Here is a 19,203-nt window from a genome sequence, read left to right on the forward strand (position 1 = left end):
GCGCGTTCCGCGAAGCCTTTTATTGCGGTGGGGGGGCGGGGCTCAGTCCTTCTTGGCCGCCGCCTTGCGCATGGCCGCCAGCACGTTGCTCAGCTCCTCCCGCTTCCTCTTGGCGCGGATGTGCGTCCCCACCTGCCGGCGAGCGCGGCGTGAGCGGCCGCCCGGGCCCGGGACCCCCCGGTGACCCCCCGCCCCCCGGCCCGGCCGCCCTACCCGCTTCTTGATGAACTTGAGCGCGCGCTTGTCCTTCGACACCTTGAGCAGCTCCATGGCGCGCCGCTCGTACGGGGCGAAGCCGCACACCTCGCGGATCATGTCGCGCACGAACTTGGTGTGCTTGGTCAGGCGCTGCGGGGACGCGCGTCAGCCGGCCGCCTCCCGAGCCCGCGCCCCTGCCCGCGGGGCCGCCGGCGCCACGCAGCAGCCAGCCTCCTGGGCCCGCTCCTCCTCCGCTGGGCGGACTCCTACTCGTACATCAACCATGCCCGCCCCCGCTCCTGCCCCGGCCTCCGTCCCAGCGGCGCGGACAGGAGGCACCGGGGTCTCCATCCCCGCTCCGCGGGCCCCGCAGCCCGCCCTCCCGCCGCGGCCCCGGCACTCACCCCGCGGCGGCGGCTGTGCCTCGGCTTGCTCACGTTCTTGGTCACCTTATGGCCCTTGTTGAGGCCCACGGCCATCGGGTAGCGCAGGGCCATGGCTGCCGGCGGCGGCGGAAACAGGGGGTGGCGGTGAGTCCCGGCTCGGGCCCCGCCGCCCGGAGCCCCCCGCCCCGGCTCCCCCGGGCCCTCCCGCGACACCCAGCCACCCCCCGAGCCGCGCGAGAGAGCCCCGGGCTTCAGATGGCGGCGGATGCCACCGGCGCCGGGCGCTGCTAACCTGCTGCTCTCCAATGGCGGCCACGGCGGAAGGAAGGGCCAGCGCCGCGCGGGACTCTGGGATATCTATCCTCCGCCGGCGGAGCGGGCCAGAGAGGCAGGGGCGGCGTGCGCGCCCCCTGGCGGCCGGAGGAGTCCCTCCCGTCTTCCTGCGCATGCGCGTTTTCCGCAGCGGGCCGCACTGGGAGTCGGACCCGGTGGGCGTGGCTGCGGCTTGGGCACCTCCTTCTGCCGGTGGGTTGAGTTGGAACCGTCCCTCCGCCGCGGGCTGGGTCACCTGCACCAGCGGCTTCAGCTGCCAGGACCCAAATCTCCCCGTTTACAGAATGAGGACAGTCATACTACCTACTGCAAGCTGCGTGAACAAAATACAATGGTACCTGACGCCAAAGCGAACTCCCATCCGTGGGCGTCTTGGTATCGTTATAAGATCGAGCTCTGGGCTGGGGCTGAGGATGGCGATGTGGCATAGTGCCCCCTGGTGGCAGTTGGTTTCACTTGCTGTAATTTTAGGCGGCGCGGGGATGGGAGGCGTGGTGCGAACACATTTTTTTTTTTTCTGTTTTTTCTCTTCCAATCCTGCTTTGGGGCTGATCTGTTTGGGGTTAGCCCTTCGAAGATCTGCTAATCTTAGAGCTTTGGGCAGCCAACAGCAGCTAGCACTTTCTAGCACTGCATTCATTCTACAGGTTTTATCTTTACAGTTCCTTTCTGCAAGCAGCGCGCTGGCTTACCATTTTAGGGAAGGGAAATTTTCAATTCATCACTGTAAATATCAGCGATGTGCTGATGCAGCCCACCGTTGGCCTTAAACAGGGACAGGCTGGTGTCACAATCCCAGCTTCAGCCATTGACTCCCCCCGCAAAGTGTCGTTCCCGCGTCTGTAAAATGGGAACAGTGGTAGCACCGACGTCCAGCTGTGAAGATGCCCCAGATCACGAACGTCAAGGGCGTAGTGCCTGATGCGCGTTATCATTATTAGTGCACAAAGCATGGACTGCGTGCTGGAAATAAAGCCTTTGGGCCACAATCTGTACCCTTCCTTCCGCCCCTGACTTCCTGGGTGAGGTGCGCCTCCCTGTCGGCCTCCGTTTCCCCACCCGTGAAATGGGGCTGCGAATGCTGGTCCCGTGGCACACACCCACCCCTCTTTGCCCGCCTGCCGCCAGCCAATTGGAAGGACCACGCAACTGGAACAACGGATGTGCAAGGGAAGAAGCAGTTTCATTATGAAACGGGACGCTGGGTCCAGCCCAGACGCGTTCTTCCCCGCCCCCCAGGCCCCACCAGCAGTGGACAGCGTGGAGGCCCTCCCTTGCTGGGTACCAGGGTTGGGGGTGCTCCGACGCTGAGGGAGTGGAAAGAGCAAATCAGGGATGCAGTGGTTCCAGGTGGGAGGTGGAGAGAGTTCCCAGGGTGGCTCAGCGGCGGTGTGACCTGTTTGACGTGGCCAGGGCCCTGGGGCCAGGCACATCGCCTCTCTGAGCCTCAGTTTTCACATCTGTACAATGGAAGCAGCGATCACATCATCGATGACCGCGGAGAAGACGGAGGCAATGCCTCCCCAGTCCCTGACGAGGGGTCTGGCACACAGCGGACTGTTTCCAGGTGCTGGAAGTTTCTCTCGGTTTTCCTCTTCTGTCTCGAGGACTATCTTGGGCCGTGGCCACCCTCTAGGAGGTGTCCCGGCTCCCGGACGGTTGGATGGAGGGTGTTTCGCTGGGAAGATGAAGGGGCGCCCCCTGCAGGAGCTCAGGCAGCAGCGGCGGCGGCCGTGACGTTGAGCTCCTGGCGGATGAACCAGGCCCCGGGGCGCGGCAGCCATCCCCGGAGCAGGCAGAGCAGGTGGAAGCGCCACGGGTAGAAGACGCCCGAGGCGCGCGTGGCGCCCCCGCGGATCACGGCCAGGGCCGCCTTGGGCCCCGGGGCCGCCTTGGCCCTCGTGACGCCCCTGGGGACGGGAGGGCGCGGTGGGGACTGCGGCTGGGGCTGGGCGGGCCCCCCGACAGCCCCCTGCGCGGCCCCGGCTCACGGCCCAGGCCTCACCTGACTCCCTCGGCGGCGGAGGCGCGGTCCCGGAGGCCTAGGACGCACATGGTGATGGCCACGTTCACGTCCTGCACGTCCAGCTCCCGCCGCAGGGAGCCGAAGAAGCCGTCCAGCGCGAACTTGGCCGCCGAGTAGGGGCTGGAGAAGGACGTGGGCACGCGGCCTGGGGGCGCGGGAGGGCGTGGCTGAGCGGCCACACGCAGCTCCCCCTCCTCCAAGAAGCCCTCCTGGCCCCTCCTGGCTCACCAGCGTGAGCCTCCCCACGCCCCGCCCAGCGTGCACGCACCGAGCAGCGAGGACACCACCACCAGGGAGCCCTTGCTGTCCGTCAGGCTGGGCAGCGCCAACGAAGTCAGCTGCACGTAACTCAGGAAGTTCACCTGGACGTGGCGACTGCCAGTCACCGGCCCAGGAGGAACCCAAGACGGAAAGAGGCAGGGGGCGGAGCCTAGAACCTTGGGGCGGGGCCTGGGTAGGGAGAAGAGGGGCTCGAGGGCTGGGGCGGGGTCCTGGATGGAAGAGCTGGACTGCTGGCCCCAGGGTGGAGCCAAGGCCGAGAGGTCCGGCAGCCTAGAACCGGAAGGACCGGGGCCCGGGAGGGCCAGGACCCAAGGTAGGGATGGCCGAGAGGGTGGAGTCCAGGACAGGGGAGCTGGAGCGCCGGCCTGGGAGGGCGGAGCCTAGAACCCGGAGGGGCGGGGCCTGGGGATAGGCGGGATGGAGCCTGGCCCAGAAGGGCGGGGCCTAGAACCAGGGGGCGGGGCCTGGGGGTAGGCGGAATGGAGCCTGGCCCAGGAGGGCGGAGCCAGGGTCAGGAGAGGGCGGAGCCTGGACGCGGAGGGGCGGGGCCCGGGGATAGGCTGAACAGACCCTGCCTCGGGAGGGCGGAGCCAGGGCCGGGAGGGGGCGGAGCCTGGGCGCGGATGGGCGGAGCACCTGCAGGAGCCAGCGCGTGGCCTGCGCGCTGCGGGCTCGTGTGCCTGCTGGGGCGGCGCCGAGGTGGTTCAGCACGAGGTAGTCCAGCCCGCCTGGCCGGGAGAGGTCCGTCAGCCCCAAGGTAGTCCTTGAGGCTCCGCCCCTGGGACGGCTGAGACTCCACCCGTAGCCACGCCCCCTTGAACTAGAAAAGCTCTGGCTAGAGTATTAACCCAGGGAGCTGCGCCTAAGATCAAAGAGACCCCGCCCTACTCCTGGATCCTGCCAGGCTTGGTCCCTGATCCCATGAGGCCTGGTCCAGAGTTCCGACCCCGGGATGCAATGAGGCTCCACACCTAGCCACGCCCCTGGGCCCCATAAATCTCCGCCCTCAGACATCCGTTACGACCACACCCCCACCCCAATTCGGGTCCTGCCCCCAAGGCTTCGTCCAAGGTCCCGGATTCCAGGGCCCGCCCCTCACCCAGCTTGTCCAGCGCAAACTGCACCACGCGCTCAGGCACCTCAGGGGAGGCCATGTCCGCAGCGATATAGAAGATCTTGGGGGCGCCCAGCTTCCGGCAGTTCCCTACCACCTAGGAGGGCCAGAGCTGCCCGTGGGCCCTCCATCCCGGCCGGCCCCCCCACCTCGCTGGCCCGTAGGGGCCCCCAGCCCGAAGCCCCCTCCCCTACTCTGGGCCTTGGGGTCCATTCCGCCTCATTCCCAAAGCTTTACCACTGGGGTCGCAAACTGGCAGCCTGCGGGCCAGAATAAGGGGCATTTTATTTGCTCAATCACCAAGATTTAACACTCAGGAGATTTTCAAATAAATCTCGGATTTCTGGCCTCTCTTGAAATTGTGGAAAGTTTGTCCCCAAGAGCTGTACATTTCCTTGGAGCATCAATGGGCTGTTGCTAAGAAATCTGTACCCACCCCGCTTTTGAGTTTGAGAACCACGGCTCTCGGCAGAGGCTGGACACTATCAATACCCTCGTTTACTGAGGAACAGTCCCTCCTTTATACTCACTATCTTACTGCATCAACCCAACACCATAACCCACGAGAAGGTACTTTTACTGTCTCTGCTTTGCAAATGAGGAAACTAAGGCTCAGAGAGGTTAAGCGACTTGCCCAAGGTCACACAGGAAGCCTGAATCCTTGTCGAGATTCAAACTCAGGCCCCGTTTTCCACCCCACTCCCACTCCCACCTTTAAACTCGAAATGGGGAGTCTCACCTTCTGCAGGAGGGCCTCGGTGTGGGCTGTGAGCACGAGGTGGGAGCCCAGGCGCGCGTAGTGGTAGGCCAGCTCCTCACCGACGCCTGCACTGGCCCCGGTCAGCAGCACCCGGGCTCCCTGGAGGCTAGCTGGCAGCGAGAAGAGGTGGTCAGCCTCCAGGGGGGACAGGACAGGCCCGGCCCGATCCCCCCCGCGCCCCCGGGCCAGGCACTCACCTGGGTTGAAGTTGTCATCCCAATAATAGGCGAAGAAGAGGGCTCCCAGCCCAGTGAGGAGCAGCACCCTCATGGCCCTCCCGGGTCTGCAGCGGGAGAGAGGGTGGCCCGCACGGGCCTGGCCCACAGGCACCCCCGTCTCCCCAACTTCCATGAGGATGCCCCTGGCCCTGGCCCTGCCTCCTCTTCTCCATCTCCGCAGCCACCACCCAGTCCAGGTCACCGTATAGCTCACCTGAACCACTGTGCCAATCCCCTCCCATCGTCTAGGGCTTTCTCCTCCAGGCAGCAACCCAATCACATCTTGCCTCCCCTCGCTGAAAATCCTCCTGTTTCATTTCGGACAAAAGCCAGACTCCCAGATGGCCACGGAGGCCCTGCACGGGCCAGCCCCTCTTGCTGACTCTGCTTTCTGCCACACCAGCCTCTTCGCTGTTCCTCAGAAGCAGCCAGTCACCATCTGCCTCAGGGCCTTTGCACTGGCTGTTCCCTTTGCCAGGAATGCTCTTCCGAAATACAACCCAATAGCCAGCTCTCTCACTTCCTTCAAGTTTCAGCACAAACATGACCTGCTCCAAGGGCGCTTCCCTGGCCTGCTTTTCTAAAGCACCTCCTTTCCTGGACCCCCTCTCTCCCTTACCTCTAGAACTGTCATCTCCTTCTCAGCACTCATCATCACCTGAAATCATCTTGATGAGTGGTCTCCTGTTCACTGTCCCCGTCTCCCCCTAGATTGGCAGCCCCAAGAGGGCAGCAAGGACATGGAACCCTGTTTTCTTCACTGTTAGGTCTCCAGCGCCCCAAACTGTGCTGGACACGCAGTCGTGCTCAACAGATAGTAGATGGACACAGACGGATATGAGGAATGGGGGAGGTGACCCCCGGGAGAGCCCAGAAAGGCGACTCTGTCTGGAGACCCTCTGAAGGACACTCTGGGCTGGGGTAGGGACAGGGGGCCCATGTCATCAGAGTTAAGATGTGACTTCAGCTGTGGGGGCGGGTTTACTTGCTCCAGGGAGAGGGCAAAAGAGAAATAGGTCAGGTGCTGAAAGTTCGGGGGGTCAAGGATCTCCCCTACAAAGGGCACAGGCCGATCACATCTTGGGGTTTCTAGGTGGGGCAAACAGGGGGACTTCCCTGGCTCCCGCATCTTCACATTCCCTCCCTCCCACCCTCTCCTCCAAATGATCTTATGAAAAGAAGCCTGGCGCGCCCCTCTCTGCTCCAGCCCCTTCCAGGCTCCCCACTGCCCCCGATGGAGACCAAGCGCCTCACCCCGGCCCGCAAGGCCCCCTGGCTCCGGTCCCTGTCCCTCTGTCCCTCTTCGTCTTCCCCGACTCCTGTCTATGAATCTTTCAGTTCTCAGGAAAGTGAACTGCTCGCCTTCCCCAGCCAGCCAGCCGTCCCTTCACCGGGGATCGCGCTCCCATCTCTCCTCCCTTCCAGGGAAAGCCCGGGAAGGCCCTCCGCTCAAGCCGTCTCCCACCCCCGGCCTGACCCAGCAGCTTCGCAGGGGTCGGATAGGTGGATGGGTGGGTGGATGAACGGATAGATAGATGGATAGATGGATGGACGGACGGACGGACGGATGGACGGACGGATGGATGGATGGACGGACGGATGGACGGACGGACGGATGGATGGATGGATGAATGGATGGACGGACGGACGGACGGACGGATGGATGGGTGGATGGGTGGAGCAGTCGGGCTGCGATGGGGAAGGAACGGGGGAAACCAGATCCTCGCAGAACCCACCAGTCCCCTGACCTCGCGGGGCCTCAGTTTCCCCTCTGGACAAACGGGGCGTGCGACCCAACCGCACACTCACCCACTCGGGCCTCAGTTTCTCCCGCCGTCCAGCGGGGCTGGGGGTCTCGGCCTGCGAGCCAAGTGCGCGCCCCTGCGGCCTCCCTCCACGGCCGCTTCCGGTCTGGCCCCCGACCGCGCCCCCTCCCCTAGGGCCTGAATCACGTGACGCCGAGCCCTCCACGGGGGGGCGGGGCCAGACCGCGGCACTCAGCGCCCAGGCGTTGCCGGGCAACAGCCTCCCGCCTAGCTCTCCCCACCAAACAGGGGCTTTGGCCCCGCCCCCGGGAGGAAGCCCCACCCACCGAGCCCGATCACGTGGTTCAGGCCCCGCCCCCCCCTCGCACAATTCCGCTCCCGCGTTGCCGTGACAACCGGCTTCTTCGCACTGTCTCTCTAGGCCCGGTCGCTTAGTCCCCCGCGCGGGCGCGGGTGGACCTCCCGGGCTCCGACATCTTCTTGGGTCATCCTTAGGCCTCACTCCAGACACCAGATTCCTCTCTCCCCTCACGTCCCCAGGGCCGCGTCGGACTACATTTCCCAGGAGCCTCGGCGGCTAGGCTAGACGGCGGGCGCTTCAAGAGGCGCCGCGGACTGCATTTCCCAGACACCTTTGCAGCGCCCGGGCCGTGAAGATTACGCTTCCCAGAGTCCTTTCGCGGTGGGGCCGCAACCCTTCCTGGGGTCTCGGAGCCGCCACGAGACTCCGACTCCCAGAGGTCTTTGCTGTTGACAAGGGCGACTACGCCTCCCAGAGGCCTCTGCGGCGCCGCAACCGGAAGCGGCGGGCGAGTCCAGTGTCCTTGCGTGCCGAGCCGAGTGACCATGGTGCCCCGAGTGTGGTCGCTGATGAGGTGCGTGGGGTCGCCGAGCGGGCCCCGAGCCGCCGAGAAAGTCCACTCCCTCGGGGACGCCCCCTCCGGTTTGCTCCCGACCTGCTCTTCGATTCCCGTAGGGTCTGGTCCCCATGGCCCAAATGGGGAATCTGAGGTTCAGGTGGGGAGGGTCTTCCCGAGGTCGCTTCCTAGCGAGCCCTTGTCCCCCGACTCTGTCCGAGACCCCTCCGAGCCTCAGTGGCCTGCTCTGTGAAATGGGGGTGCGCGCGCGTTTATTGGGAGGTTCCTGCGCGCGCAGAGCGCGTGTGTGAGTATAGGATGCGACCAGGGCCACGTAGAAACCCCCCAGCTTTCCCGGGGGACGTCCCTCCGGGGGCTGGAAGGCAGAAGGTCATGGGTCTGAAGTCTTCCCTGTCCCCTGCTCCCTGCGGGATCATGAGTGCCGCCCTGTCCCTCTCCGGGCCTCAGTTTCCGGTTAAATGGGGTGACCAGCCCCGTGTTCTGCACGCTGTCAGTTGAGGGCCGTGCATAGTAGGTCAGACACGCCTCCGGGACCCCCGGGTGCCCTGTGTTTCTCCTGCTCGCTGTCTGGTCCCCAGGGGGCCCGCCCCCCCCCCCCCCCCCGCACCCCCGATGGTGGCCGCCGTGTCCGCTGAGCTGCCGCCGCCCCCTCCCCGCCCGCAGGTTCCTCCTCAAGGGCAGCGTGGCCGGGGTGGCCGTGTACCTGGTGTACGACCAGGAGCTGCTGGGGCCCAGCGAGAAGACGCAGGCGGTCCTGCAGAAGGCCGAGGAGGTGGTGCCCCCCGCCGTGTACGGCTTCAGCCAGTACGTGTGCGACCAGACCGGCCTGAAGGTTCCCCAGGTACCCGGCGATCCGAGCGCTGCCCAGGCTTGGCGGGAGGTGGGGGTGCCAGCTCTGGGGTGGCCCCTCCGGCCCTGCTTGGTGTCCCCTGAATGGGGGCGTGTGCTGCTCTGCCTGTCTCCGGGGTGGCGAGGGTGGGGACGGGCTTCCCTTCACCAGCCCCTTACCCCCCGTCTCTTCCCAGCTCCCAGCGCCCCCCAAGTTTAACTTTCACCTCCGCGACTCCTGGAATTCAGGTAGGCCTGGGGAGTCCCTCTGCCTGGGGGGGCCCCAGACACCCCCGTCTAGCACCCCCACCCTGCTTCTGGGCCGTACCTTTCTACCCTCCCCTTTCTGCTCTGTGCGCCCCCCCCCCCCCCCCCCCCCAACGGATCTGAAAGAGGCGCTGGGCTGGAGAGTCGAGGGTGGTGGGAGCAAGACGGAGCCTCCTTTGAGGGCTGGGGCCCCATCGCAGCGCATCCTGTGACCTCAGACCAGGCGAGGCTCTGCCCCTCCTCTGCCTCAGTTTCCCTGTGTCGAATGGACGGATCTGGCAGTGGCGCCTCTAAGAGTCTTGCAGGGCTAGGGTGTCCCCCGGGGCTGGCCCAACCCCGTGGACTGAAGGCGCCGGGCCTCCCTCCCTCCCCGCCCACAGGCATCATGACGGTGATGTCGGCTCTGTCGGTGGCTCCCTCCAAGGCCTGCGAGTACTCGAAGGAGGGCTGGCAGTACCTGAAGGAGCGCATCAAGTAGCTGGCAGAGGGGCTGCCTGTCCCTGTCGGGAACAGGGGCAGGGACCGACCTGGGGACTCCAGATGGGAACCCCACTCTGAGGGCAGCTCCCGGCCTTGCCGGCCCAATAAAGGACTTGGGAAGTGTTTCTCCACCGTGTGCTGGCCCTGCGGGGTCTGGGGAGGCCGGGCCGGCGCCTGGGGCACAGGGGCCTGGGTTTCTGGCTCTGGGGGCTCCTCGGGTTCACCCCTGGCATGGGGATGGGAGCACACGGTTGGCCCTGTGCTCCGTGGACAGTGCTCGGGGCCAGGGTTGGGGGTCTCAGTTCGTGGGGGGCTGAGCCGAGGGTGGGGCCGTCTGGGAGCGGGGGGCTCGGTGGAGTGCGCAGGATTCGTGGCTCCTTTGCCATCTACACGGCCGGGAGCCCTGCGCGCAGTGATTCTCCGGCCTGCTCGGCTCACAGATCTGCCTGTGTCTCCATGGTCCTGGCCTTCCCTCGTCTGTTGTCCACTCTCGCTCCACCCTCTCCCCACTAGCTGGGGTCCCCAGCCCTCCCAGATGTCCCCTGACCCCCCGCCCCACACTGGCTCAGCTGCCTGGGGACCTGAGTGTGTCTCCCGCGTTGGGCTGGAGCTCTGGGGGGTGGGCCCTCAAGATGCTCCCCCCAGGCCCCCGGCACCGAGCAACAGAGGGGGTCCCCGGTGGTGGGACCTGTGCCCCAGGCAGACGGGGTAGGAGGGGGGCTTGGGGGGAGCCAGAGGCCGGCCCGGGATGCGGCCCCGAGAGCAGGGAGCAGGCGCAGGTCATGGGCCCTGAGCTGGCGCGGGGTCCTCCATTCCTGAGAGCTCTGGGCTTTATGTCGGTGGGTTTAGCCCCCGAGCCAGGAGGGGGTGGTGGGTGTCACACACAAGGGAAACGGAGACCAGAGGCCAGTGTTTCCTGGGCTCTCCTGGGAGGAGAGGCCGGCGTGCGTCCATCCGTCCAGCCCGAGGGAGGCGTGGGGACAGCGGGAGCTGAGGATGGGCGGCCTGGCCTGGGCGCCACTCTGCTCTTCAGGAACGGTCTCTGGTGGGCCTCCCGTGTCCAGTGTGGCCCCTGTCCTGGCTGGACCCCCGCGGGGGTGGGAGCAGATCTAGGGCGCAGTGGGCCGGGCCCAGGAGCGCCCCTGATCCTCGGGGCTGCGCAGGCGGAAGCTGGCCCAGGGCCCGGCGAGCCGCAGGATGACCCAGCCGGCCTCTCCATCCCGCAGCCCTTCCGGCAGCCCCCGAGGGAGGCGGATCACGGGCCCATTTTACAGATGGGGACACTCGCAGGGCCGGGCTCAAAGGCCATTCTGTGCGCCTGGAGTCCGGGGAGGGCTGGCTGAAACCCTCCTGGGCGCAGACTGCCAAGCGCCGCGCCCCCGCGGACCCCGTCCCGGGCCTTGGAACACAGGAGGCGTCGGGACTCGGGCTGGGAAGCTGGGGCTGGGCCTCACGCCCTCTTCCTGTCACCATCTAACAGAGGGGGAGGCGTGCGAGGCCAACCTGCTGTGCCCTGTGAGCTCCCAGCGGAGCAAAAGGAGGGGACGGTGGCCATTGTAGGCCAGCGAGGCACCACCCCGGGCTGTGCCCGGCCCTCTGGCCCCTCGGCTCCAGGCGGCCGGCCTTGTCCTGCAGCCCCATGTACTTGGCCGTGGACTTGCTCCCTGCCTTCGGGTCTGCTCGTGTCCACCGGCCGGCCCTGATCAGAGGAGCGCCCGTGGCACGTGCCCGGATCGGGGTGAGGGGACGCTCGTGGGTCTGGGGACCACTCGGTGGGCGGGAAGGGCTCGGGGAAGTGCATGGCCACGCACAGCGAGGACCAGGAGAGCGGCGGGCCGTCTTAGACGCCGCACGGGCGCCCTCCGGCCTCCTCCCCCTCGGCCCCTCCTGTTCGTGCCAGGTGGCCCCACGACAGCTGGTTTTCACCACCAGCCTCTGCCACGACGTGTGCGAGCTGTCGCCAGGCCAGCCCTCCTCCTAGCTGACGCCTGCTCTGCCTGCCCCCTCCTCCGGGAGGCCTCCACTGACTTCCTGCCACCCGGGCCGAACCCTGTGGGTGCCCCATCACGGCGCCTGCCACCCTGGGGCAGGGTTTCCCCTCCTGCACATCAGACACGGGGCCAGGGAGATGTCTGCGGGGTCGTCCTGGGCACCGCAGGTGTTGAGCAGCATCCCTGCCTGCACCCCTTAGATGCCAGCAGCACCCCGTCAGCCCCGTCACACAGCTGCGAGTGTTCCAGACCCTGCCCCATTTCCTCCGGGCAGTCCTCCCCACTACCCTGTGGCTGCTGCAAAAAATGACCCGATTCGGCCGCTTAAAACACCAGTTTTGGGGACGGCCCGTGGCGCAGCGGTTAAGTGCGCACGTTCCATTTCAGTGGCCCGGGGTTCATCGGTTCGGATCCTGGGTGTGGACATGGCACTGCTTGGCACGCCATGCTGTGGTAGGCGTTCCACATATAAAGTAGAGGAAGATGGGCATGGATGTTAGCTCAGGGCTAATCTTCCTCAGCAAAAAGAGGAGGATTGGCAGCAGATGTTAGCTCAGGGCTGATCTTCCTAAAAAAAAAAAAAAAAGTTTTCTCTCTTGTGGTTCTGGGGTCAGAGGTCCCACGCGGTCTCGCTGGGCTGGCGTCAAGGTGTGGGCAGGGCTGGTTCCTTCTGGAAGCTCCAAGGGGACTGGGTTTCCTGCCTTTTCCAGCTTCTCAAAGCCGCTGCCTTCCTGGGCCCGCGGGCCCTTCATCCTCAAAGCCAGCGGTGGAGGCGTCCTCTCCCGTCCTCTGGTCCCGCCTCCCTATTTCCCTTACAGGGGCCCTGAGATGACACGGGCCACCAGGATGAGCCCGGAGTTGACCCTCTCGAGGGCCTTTTGCCAGGTGCGGTCCATATGGACAGGTTCCAGGGTGGGGACATCTCTGCCCCGTCGAGTGGGCTTTATTTGGCCGACCAGTCTCCAGGGCTGGTCACGTGTCTGCCTGCCCCCCGCTGTGGGCCCTGGGGGACGGGCTCAGGCCGCCTGGGCCGTGGGTACATCCCCAGCCCCCAGACGGGGCCACACGCCGCTTCAGTGTGTCAGAGACGGGGCCCAGAGCCGAGGCAGGCCTCGCTGCGCCACCTCTTCCGAGCCCCGTCCACAGAGCCGGGACCCCTGGGGGCAGCACGGCTGAGCCAGGGAGGTGGCACTGCCCGTGGGCACGCCTCGGCCCCACACCGCTGTGTGCGACCCACTCAGATGCTGTTCCGTGAGGCCCAGGAGTCAAATCCAGAGACAGGAAGTAGGTGGCGGGCCAGGGCTGGGGCTCCGTGTTTCACGGGGACAGTCTGTGTCTGGGAAGGTCAATGGCTGTGGAGACGGACGCTGGAGATGGCTGCAGGGCATCGTGGACGGGCGCGCACAGCCGCTGAATCGTACGCTTAGACAGGGTTACAGTGGCAAAGCTCCCGCTACGCAGATTTTTACCACACGGGAAACAGCAGCGTGTTGAGCGGGGGTGGGCGCGTCCTGGACGTGCGGCGAGCGTGCGCCTCAGGAACACCTGCGGGGCATCACAGGGCACCGGTGGCGGAGGGACAGGGTGGCCGCGCGTCGGACCCAGCCGGTCCTGGGAACTCCACCTGGCTGGCGGGCCGCGAGCTGAGTGCCGTCCGTGGAGGGCTCTGGGGCCTGGCCGTCCCTTACAGCGGCCCCTCCGTCCCCCCGCAGAGGACGAGCTGTAGCTCGGCGACGCGAGAGTGACGACGTTTTACTTAAAGAGGCGGAAATAAAGAGACGACGCTGTAAATAAAGGGTATGTGAACAGAAACACGTTTATTACAAAAAACCAAAAAAAAACAGAAAACAAATTCACATTGTATTGAGCTACAATATGGCAGCAGATAAAAAAACGTATTGTACACAGTTGAAGGGGCTCCTAACGGGACGCGCCCCGGCGGCCGCGGGCCAGGTGCTCAGTAGCGGCGGCTGAAGCGGGCGTCGCTGGGCCGGCTGCCCCGGTTCTGGCCTCCGAAGCCGCCCTGCATCCCGCCGCGCGGGATCACGTGGCCCCGCGAGGCCCCGCCGGGGGCGAAGCTGCCGCGCCTGGAAGAGAGGAGACCCTGTGTCCAGGAGCCCCCTCCCACGCCCCCGTCCCCAAGGGCCCCGCGCAAGCAGCCCGCGCCCGGGGAGGCAGCGCGGAGGCAGACGACTGCCCCGCCACCACGGGCGAGCGTGCGAGGACGGGACTGGGCACAGGAGGGCCGGCTTACCCCGACATCCCGCCGCGGGTCATCATGTGGCCCGGGCCTGAGTGACCAGACATACTTCTCTCGCCACCTGGAACACAAGAGCGCCTGCTCACACAGCGCCGCGAGCTCAGAGGACACGGACACGGGGCCCCGCTCCTCCAGCCCCTGCGGCCGCACAGGCATGGGCACCATGCCACCCGCTGCCCTTGCTGAGCCCTCTTCCAGGCCACACGTCCCTCCCTCCCTCCTTCACCCCCTACCCCGAGCTCGTCAGGGGACCCTCCTGCCAGGCCCCGAGGAGGGGAGAGCATGGCCCTGCCCCCATGAAGCGGGGGACGCCCGGGATGGCGGAGAGCCGCTGTGGCATGAGCTCTCTAGATGCTTCTCCAGACAGACGCGTCCCGGCCGAGCCAGTCCTCACCTTGCCACCTCTTGTGGTCCCTGTCCATCATGCCTCCGTCGGCGGCGCCCTGCCACGCACGGTCATCCTCTAGCCTCCGGCCGTGGTCCCCCCAGTCCCGTCTGCCCCTTGGAGAAAGGCATCTCTGACTCGGCCTGCCCCCGCCTTCAGCACGGCGCCGGGTGCGGGAGTCTGTGTCCCAGCCCCGTCCCCGCGGGCCGTGGGGGACGGGAACCGGCTCCTGGCCGGATGCTGCTCGGAGCGAACCGGGGCGGGCGCGGGGTCACGGGGCCGGCCCTCGCCGCAGCCCCAGGACCGGGGTCCGCAGCTGGACTCACCGATCCCGCCACCCAGCAGTGGGGTGCGGGACACAAACCTGGGTGGTGGCGGCGGCAGCCCCCGGCCCTCGCTCATCCTCTTGTCGGAGCCGTAGCCGCCCCAGCCGTCCCGGGAGTCCCGGCCGTGGCGCTCGGGCCCGCCGTGGCGCTCGGGGTAATGCTGAGGAGAGAGGCGGAGGGGAAGGCAGGCTTCAGCGCGGCCCTGGGCCAGGGCTGCGGGCAAAGGCCGACCACGCCAAGGCCGGCAATTCAGAGGGGAGCGCGCGGCCTTCTGTGCACTGTCTCGCGCCACGGAGGCCATCTCGGCGCGCACGACACAGCCGCGGCCCCGCAGGATGCTCACGGCCTGCTGAGGCAGAGGCACAGCAGAGCCGAGGACGGACAAGGCAGTTTCAGGCTGAGGCCCCATATTGGAGGGCCGAGAGTCAGGCCCTGGAGGACCGAGTCGGGCTGGGGCCCAGGGACCCGCGCACCAAGAAGGGGCGACACTGTGGTGGGTCCCGGCGCCACGATGTGGTCAACAGCACCCGGGCAGCAGAGCAAAAGGGCAGGGGGACCCTTAACATGGCTGCCTCCTGGGCCTGGCAGCCTGTCCTTTTGTTGGGGTCGCAGCGCCTATGGCACAGCCACACCGCACCCTGTGCAAGGCTGCGCGGCCGGCAGAGCCCCAGGAGGGCCTGGCCGTTGGACACTTTCCGCAGGGGCAGGATGGGAAGAGGCGCGGCTGCTTTAACAGCGGCCGCCTCGCCCTCCGCCCAGCCATCCGGCGGGCCGCAGGGACAGACGGACGCCTGTGCTGCCTCTCGGGGAGCTGCCGAGGCGGCTCTGGCTCCACACGCCCACCCCGTGGCCTTGGGACCTCCCGCCCCAGGACGGCTGCCCGGCCGTCACTGCTGTCACCGCTCATCTGCCCGGACTAGGGCAGGCCAGCTCTCAGCACCCCAGGACCTCAGCGCCCCGCATGTGCCGATCCGACGCCGCCCCTCCCCATAAGGAAAAGGCCCAGTTCCACAGGGGGGACAAAGTCACAAGCACTGGGTCCAGGCAATCGGGGCTGCTGAATGTAACCTGAGGAGAGCTGCTGATGCGCCCGCCTGGACACACCGGCGACGGGCTTCTGCACACGGGCCTTTAGCCCCAGCTGGTGACTCAGGCAGCCTCGTCTACCTCTGGACAAGGACCAGCATTTCAGGGGACGGTCTCCTAGCAGCAGCCCCCGTCCAAGGCACACACCCTCTCCAGAGACTGGCTCTGACTGAGCCCACCCCTCCCTGGCACTTTAAAGGCGACACTCCTCTCCAGGCGCCCCGAGCGCACCCGCCGAGGCCGAAGGCCGTGCACACGCCCCTCGCCAGGCGTTGGCACCCCCGAGGGCAGACGGAGGAAGGACCCCCCTTTCTGCCCCGGGAGGACAGTCTATACCACAGGAGAAGCGCCACTGACAAGAGCCGAGTGTGAGGAAGGGGCCGCCCTTCCCGCAGAGCCGGGCTCATCTCATCTCCCTCGGCCACCCTCTGTGGCCGCGTGACTACTGTCACAGCACCGCTAGGGACAGGCTGGGCGGAGTGGTGGGCCCGGGAGGCAGCCCGGCTCTGACTGCGGAGCCCGCACATCTAACCCGGGGAGCAACTGCTCCCGCAGAGAGGAGCCGGCACTGGGCCGCGGTTTACGTGAGATCTACCCCGAGCAGGAAAGAGGCTCACGAGAGGGCTGCAGGCTGACTCCGGAGGGCAGGCGTCTGTGCCGGAGGCCGGAAAGGGCACGACCACGGGTGGCAATTCTGCCAGCCACGCCCTGACCCCTTCCCTCAGCCCCATTTCCCACGCGAGCCCCCTAAAGGGGCGAGGCTCTTGGGAGAACGTCTTCTGACGTGTCAATCCCGCAGAGAGAGCGGGGACCAGAGACGGCGCTGCCCTCGCAGGCCCAGCAGGGCGGCTCACTGCGCGCCTGGTGCACGGGGACCACAGCTCGGAAGCGCTGCGCCCTGTGTGGGCCGTGGGAGCCCGTCGGAGCCGCGCGAGGCTCCGCAGAGCTTCGGCGCCGTGTGCTGAGTTACTAGGGCACACGGAACCCCAGGGTCAAGGCCAAAGGCGGCTTCGGATCCCTGTCTGGGTTTCCAGCCCAGACCAGGCACAAAGCATCGGGCCACCACTGGGGGCTGCACGTTGCCTTTTGCTCCTTTCCTCAGGCTCAGACGGGAGACCAGGAAGGCGGGTAGCAGGAAGAGCATCAACTCTGCGGAAACTGGCTAGGCTGGAGCCCGACTTACCTGTCCTTCTCTTTCTCCCATCATCGACCTCGAACCTTCTCTCCTGAAAACAAGTGAGAGAAAACTGTAAGGAGAGGAGGCACAGGTGGTCAGACCCCCAAATGAAAACCATTTCCCAGTGGAGACCACACACTCGGAGGGTCTGGGCGGGCTCGCAGAGCCTTGAAGGCCGACCTTAGTTCTTTGTCGTGAGGGTTGAACCAGGACAAAGAAAGCTTGCACCCGGGGGGCAGGCTGAGGGAACCCTGGCTGACCTGTCAACAGAGTGGTCGGGGTAGCGGCCCCGGTCCCTGTGGTCAAAGTCGTGGAAGCGATCCTGGCGGTTGAAGTCCGAATGGTAGCGCTCGTCCAGGGCGGCCCGCTTGGCTTCCGGCCAGTAGGCATCATCTCGCCTGGAGAGGAAGACAGGACGCAGTGCATTTCCTCCCCAGACACATCACTGGGGGGATGGTGAACTGAACCCCACAACCGGAGCCCGCCCGGCCCTTGGGAGAACGAGAGGTCATGGTGCGCACGGAGCATCCTCTGCTCCGCCTGCTGACGGGGGACCCACTGAGCGACTGTGCCCCCAGCACAAGGGCTTCGGGCTCCCTCGGGGGACGGCTTGCGCCAGGTCTGCGCATCGCCTCTGGGACCGCACCAGAGGCCACCGAGAGGGCCGGCCTCAGTCCAGCCATGTGACAGAGGACAGCCGCCGCCCGCGCTCCAGTGCACGCCCGTCCCTTCCGCCCCGACGCCGACTGGACCCGGCAGACACCCGGGGGGACTTCGAGAAGCACTTGAAACGTAGTTTCAACACATCTCTGACCACAAGGACCCCCAGCGGCAGGGTTTTGGAAAGGGCACGAAAGCCCCACAGCAGCTGAGGGCCCTTACAGAGGCCTCGCAGTGTGCTCCATGAGCGTCTGACCCGCAGGAGAAACAGGATAAAGGCCATCGCGCCTGCTCCAAGTCGCGACACATGGGGAGAAACTCCGACAGCACCGGGCGGGGACCAGCGCCCCACTCCGGCCAGCTTCAGGCCCCGTCTGCGCCCCCACGCCCCTCAGCGTGGCCGGGGATCAGGACCAACCTCACGACGGGAAGGGGCCAAGCCAGACACAGCCGTGAGGACAAGGCCTGGAGGGGCCCTCGAGGAGGGGTCTGGGTCTCTGGCCCCCCCCTCGGGGCCCATGCTGGGACCCGTACCCAATGGCTTACTCAGCACCCCCGAATCGTCCATTCCTGCCCCAGGGCCCTGCAGCGTACGGGACACTGACCCGGGCCAGCGCAGCAGGTGTCCGGGGGCCGAGGGCAGGGCGGGGCAGCGCGGCTTACCGGCCGTCGTCGTAGGGCCTGCGCACGGCCGGCCGCCGCTCCTGCTCATAGCGCAGCTCCTGCTGGCGCCGCAGCTCCTCGCGCTCGCGGTGGATGCGCTCCTGCTCGCGCCGGCGCTCCTGCTCCACGTGCATGCGCTCGCGCTCCAGCCGCTCTCGCTCCATGCGCTCGCGCTCCAGCCGGTGCCGGTGGAAGGCCAGCCTCTCGCGGGCGATCTCCAGCCGCTCGCGCTCCTCCCGCTCCCACTGCGCCTGCAGCCGCTGCTCCCGCTCACTGCGCTCGCGCACCCTGCGGGCCAAGGGCAGCGGCTGCAGCGCGGGGGCCACATCCTCGCCCAGCGGGCTGAGCCTCCCAGACCAAGGCAGACATGGACTCCAGGGCTGTGCCCGAGCCGCAGGGCCGCGCTGGAGCAGGGACAACGAGGGTGGGACCCACCGAGCTCTGGGAAACCACAGCGGGAAGCCCAAACGGCCAGCATGGGCACTGCTTCCAGCTGAGCCCTCGACCAGCCAGCTGGCAAAGAGCAAAGGCAGGGCTGGGTGGATGGGTCTGTGTGTGAGCTATGATATGAACTGAGATGAGATCCTTCTGGCATTCAACATCTGATTCCATAAAACAGCCCATTAAACATAAGAAACAGGGCCGGACCCACACTGCTCTGTTAGCGGCCATGCTGTGCTGGCGGCCCACGTACTAAAAAATAGAGGATGACTGGCATGGATGTTAGCTCAGGGCAAACCTTCCTCAGCAAACAAAAACAAGAAACAGAACTTATTTCTCACTGGGAGTAAGTGTGCATCAGAATCTTTGCTCCCGAAGCCAGGAGCTTCACTTAGTCACCATAACATGGGGCTAGTGCACTAGAGTCGCCGTCTTTCGACGAAGCATATAAACTCAAACGAATCTACCAGCCAGCAAGGGCTGCAGCAGCTGAGGGCACGGACAACTCTGCTTCTGAGAGCCACACTCGTCATGCTCCAGCGCGTACCCTTCAGTCAGCATGCCACAGAGAAGACAGCGCCAGGCTGTCTCCTGGCTGGCCTCTGCATGAATCTATAGACACATTTGTACCCGCAGGAATTTATCACGTTGCCGGGTTGTGACAAAAATGACTGCAGC

General features: G+C 66.1%; 4 protein-coding genes across 8 annotated transcripts in view; 1 reads left to right on the top strand and 3 right to left on the bottom strand.

The window, feature by feature from the left end:
• Positions 1-5: 5 nt before the first annotated feature.
• Positions 6-1,023, bottom strand: RPL36 (ribosomal protein L36). The gene is made up of 4 exons (XM_046685356.1): positions 877-1,023; positions 603-697; positions 214-348; positions 6-132 (listed from the first exon to the last, which is right to left on the bottom strand). Exons 2-4 carry the CDS (start codon positions 693-695, stop codon positions 43-45), a joined length of 318 nt encoding a protein of 105 aa, XP_046541312.1. The 5' UTR covers positions 696-697; positions 877-1,023; the 3' UTR covers positions 6-42.
• Positions 1,024-2,081: 1,058 nt separating this feature from the next.
• HSD11B1L (hydroxysteroid 11-beta dehydrogenase 1 like) lies at positions 2,082-7,357 on the bottom strand. Of its 4 annotated transcripts, none has more exons than XM_046685350.1 (7): positions 5,297-7,357; positions 5,079-5,209; positions 4,325-4,436; positions 3,862-3,953; positions 3,212-3,393; positions 2,923-3,088; positions 2,082-2,827 (listed from the first exon to the last, which is right to left on the bottom strand). In XM_046685350.1, the coding sequence occupies exons 1-7, from the start codon at positions 5,448-5,450 to the stop codon at positions 2,372-2,374; spliced, it is 1,293 nt and encodes a 430-aa protein (XP_046541306.1). In that variant the 5' UTR covers positions 5,451-7,357; the 3' UTR covers positions 2,082-2,371. The 4 variants fall into 4 exon arrangements, with proteins under 4 accessions (XP_046541306.1, XP_046541309.1, XP_046541308.1 ...); XM_046685353.1 differs by having other exon boundaries at positions 3,212-3,318; positions 5,297-7,356; XM_046685352.1 differs by having other exon boundaries at positions 3,212-3,318; positions 3,796-3,953; positions 5,297-7,355.
• Positions 7,358-7,806: 449 nt separating this feature from the next.
• Positions 7,807-9,661, top strand: MICOS13 (mitochondrial contact site and cristae organizing system subunit 13). The gene is made up of 4 exons (XM_046685355.1): positions 7,807-7,958; positions 8,625-8,802; positions 8,987-9,038; positions 9,437-9,661. Exons 1-4 carry the CDS (start codon positions 7,930-7,932, stop codon positions 9,532-9,534), a joined length of 357 nt encoding a protein of 118 aa, XP_046541311.1. The 5' UTR covers positions 7,807-7,929; the 3' UTR covers positions 9,535-9,661.
• Positions 9,662-13,319: 3,658 nt separating this feature from the next.
• SAFB (scaffold attachment factor B) overlaps positions 13,320-19,203 on the bottom strand; it is a 31,289-nt gene continuing 25,405 nt past the window's right edge. The window contains exons 15-21 of one of the 2 annotated variants that reach the window (XM_046685636.1): positions 18,085-18,372; positions 17,022-17,159; positions 16,768-16,810; positions 14,537-14,658; positions 14,182-14,282; positions 13,782-13,848; positions 13,320-13,614 (exon numbers count right to left, since the gene is read on the bottom strand). In XM_046685636.1, the coding sequence (XP_046541592.1) occupies positions 13,485-13,614; positions 13,782-13,848; positions 14,182-14,282; positions 14,537-14,658; positions 16,768-16,810; positions 17,022-17,159; positions 18,085-18,372 (889 nt within the window). In that variant the 3' untranslated portion in view covers positions 13,320-13,484. Of the gene's footprint in view, positions 13,615-13,781; positions 13,849-14,181; positions 14,289-14,536; positions 14,659-16,767; positions 16,811-17,021; positions 17,160-18,084; positions 18,373-19,203 lie in introns of both variants that reach the window. The other variant, XM_046685635.1, reaches the window with a different exon arrangement.

The sequence above is a fragment of the Equus quagga genome, chromosome 14, assembly GCF_021613505.1.
Source record: "Equus quagga isolate Etosha38 chromosome 14, UCLA_HA_Equagga_1.0, whole genome shotgun sequence".
NCBI classification, from domain to species: domain Eukaryota; kingdom Metazoa; phylum Chordata; class Mammalia; order Perissodactyla; family Equidae; genus Equus; species Equus quagga.

What these genes read in the sequence shown, in the direction of transcription:
- RPL36 (XM_046685356.1), bottom strand. Translation starts at nt 695, where the DNA reads ATGGCCCTGCGCTACCCGATGGCCGTGGGCCTCAACAAGGGCCATAAG. An exon ending in GGCACAGCCGCCGCCGCGGG is followed by an intron (nt 349 to 602) that starts GTGAGTGCCGGG and finishes GCGTCCCCGCAG; the next exon opens with CGCCTGACCAAGCACACCAA. An exon ending in TCAAGTTCATCAAGAAGCGG is followed by an intron (nt 133 to 213) that starts GTAGGGCGGCCG and finishes GCTCGCCGGCAG; the next exon opens with GTGGGGACGCACATCCGCGC.
- HSD11B1L (XM_046685350.1), bottom strand. Translation starts at nt 5,450, where the DNA reads ATGGAAGTTGGGGAGACGGGGGTGCCTGTGGGCCAGGCCCGTGCGGGC. An exon ending in CCGAGGCCCTCCTGCAGAAG is followed by an intron (nt 4,437 to 5,078) that starts GTGAGACTCCCC and finishes TGGCCCTCCTAG; the next exon opens with GTGGTAGGGAACTGCCGGAA. An exon ending in CCACGCGCTGGCTCCTGCAG is followed by an intron (nt 3,394 to 3,861) that starts GTGCTCCGCCCA and finishes CTCCCTACCCAG; the next exon opens with GCCCCGCCCCAAGGTTCTAG.
- MICOS13 (XM_046685355.1), top strand. Translation starts at nt 7,930, where the DNA reads ATGGTGCCCCGAGTGTGGTCGCTGATGAG. An exon ending in CGAGTGTGGTCGCTGATGAG is followed by an intron (nt 7,959 to 8,624) that starts GTGCGTGGGGTC and finishes CCCCGCCCGCAG; the next exon opens with GTTCCTCCTCAAGGGCAGCG. An exon ending in CCGCGACTCCTGGAATTCAG is followed by an intron (nt 9,039 to 9,436) that starts GTAGGCCTGGGG and finishes CCCCGCCCACAG; the next exon opens with GCATCATGACGGTGATGTCG.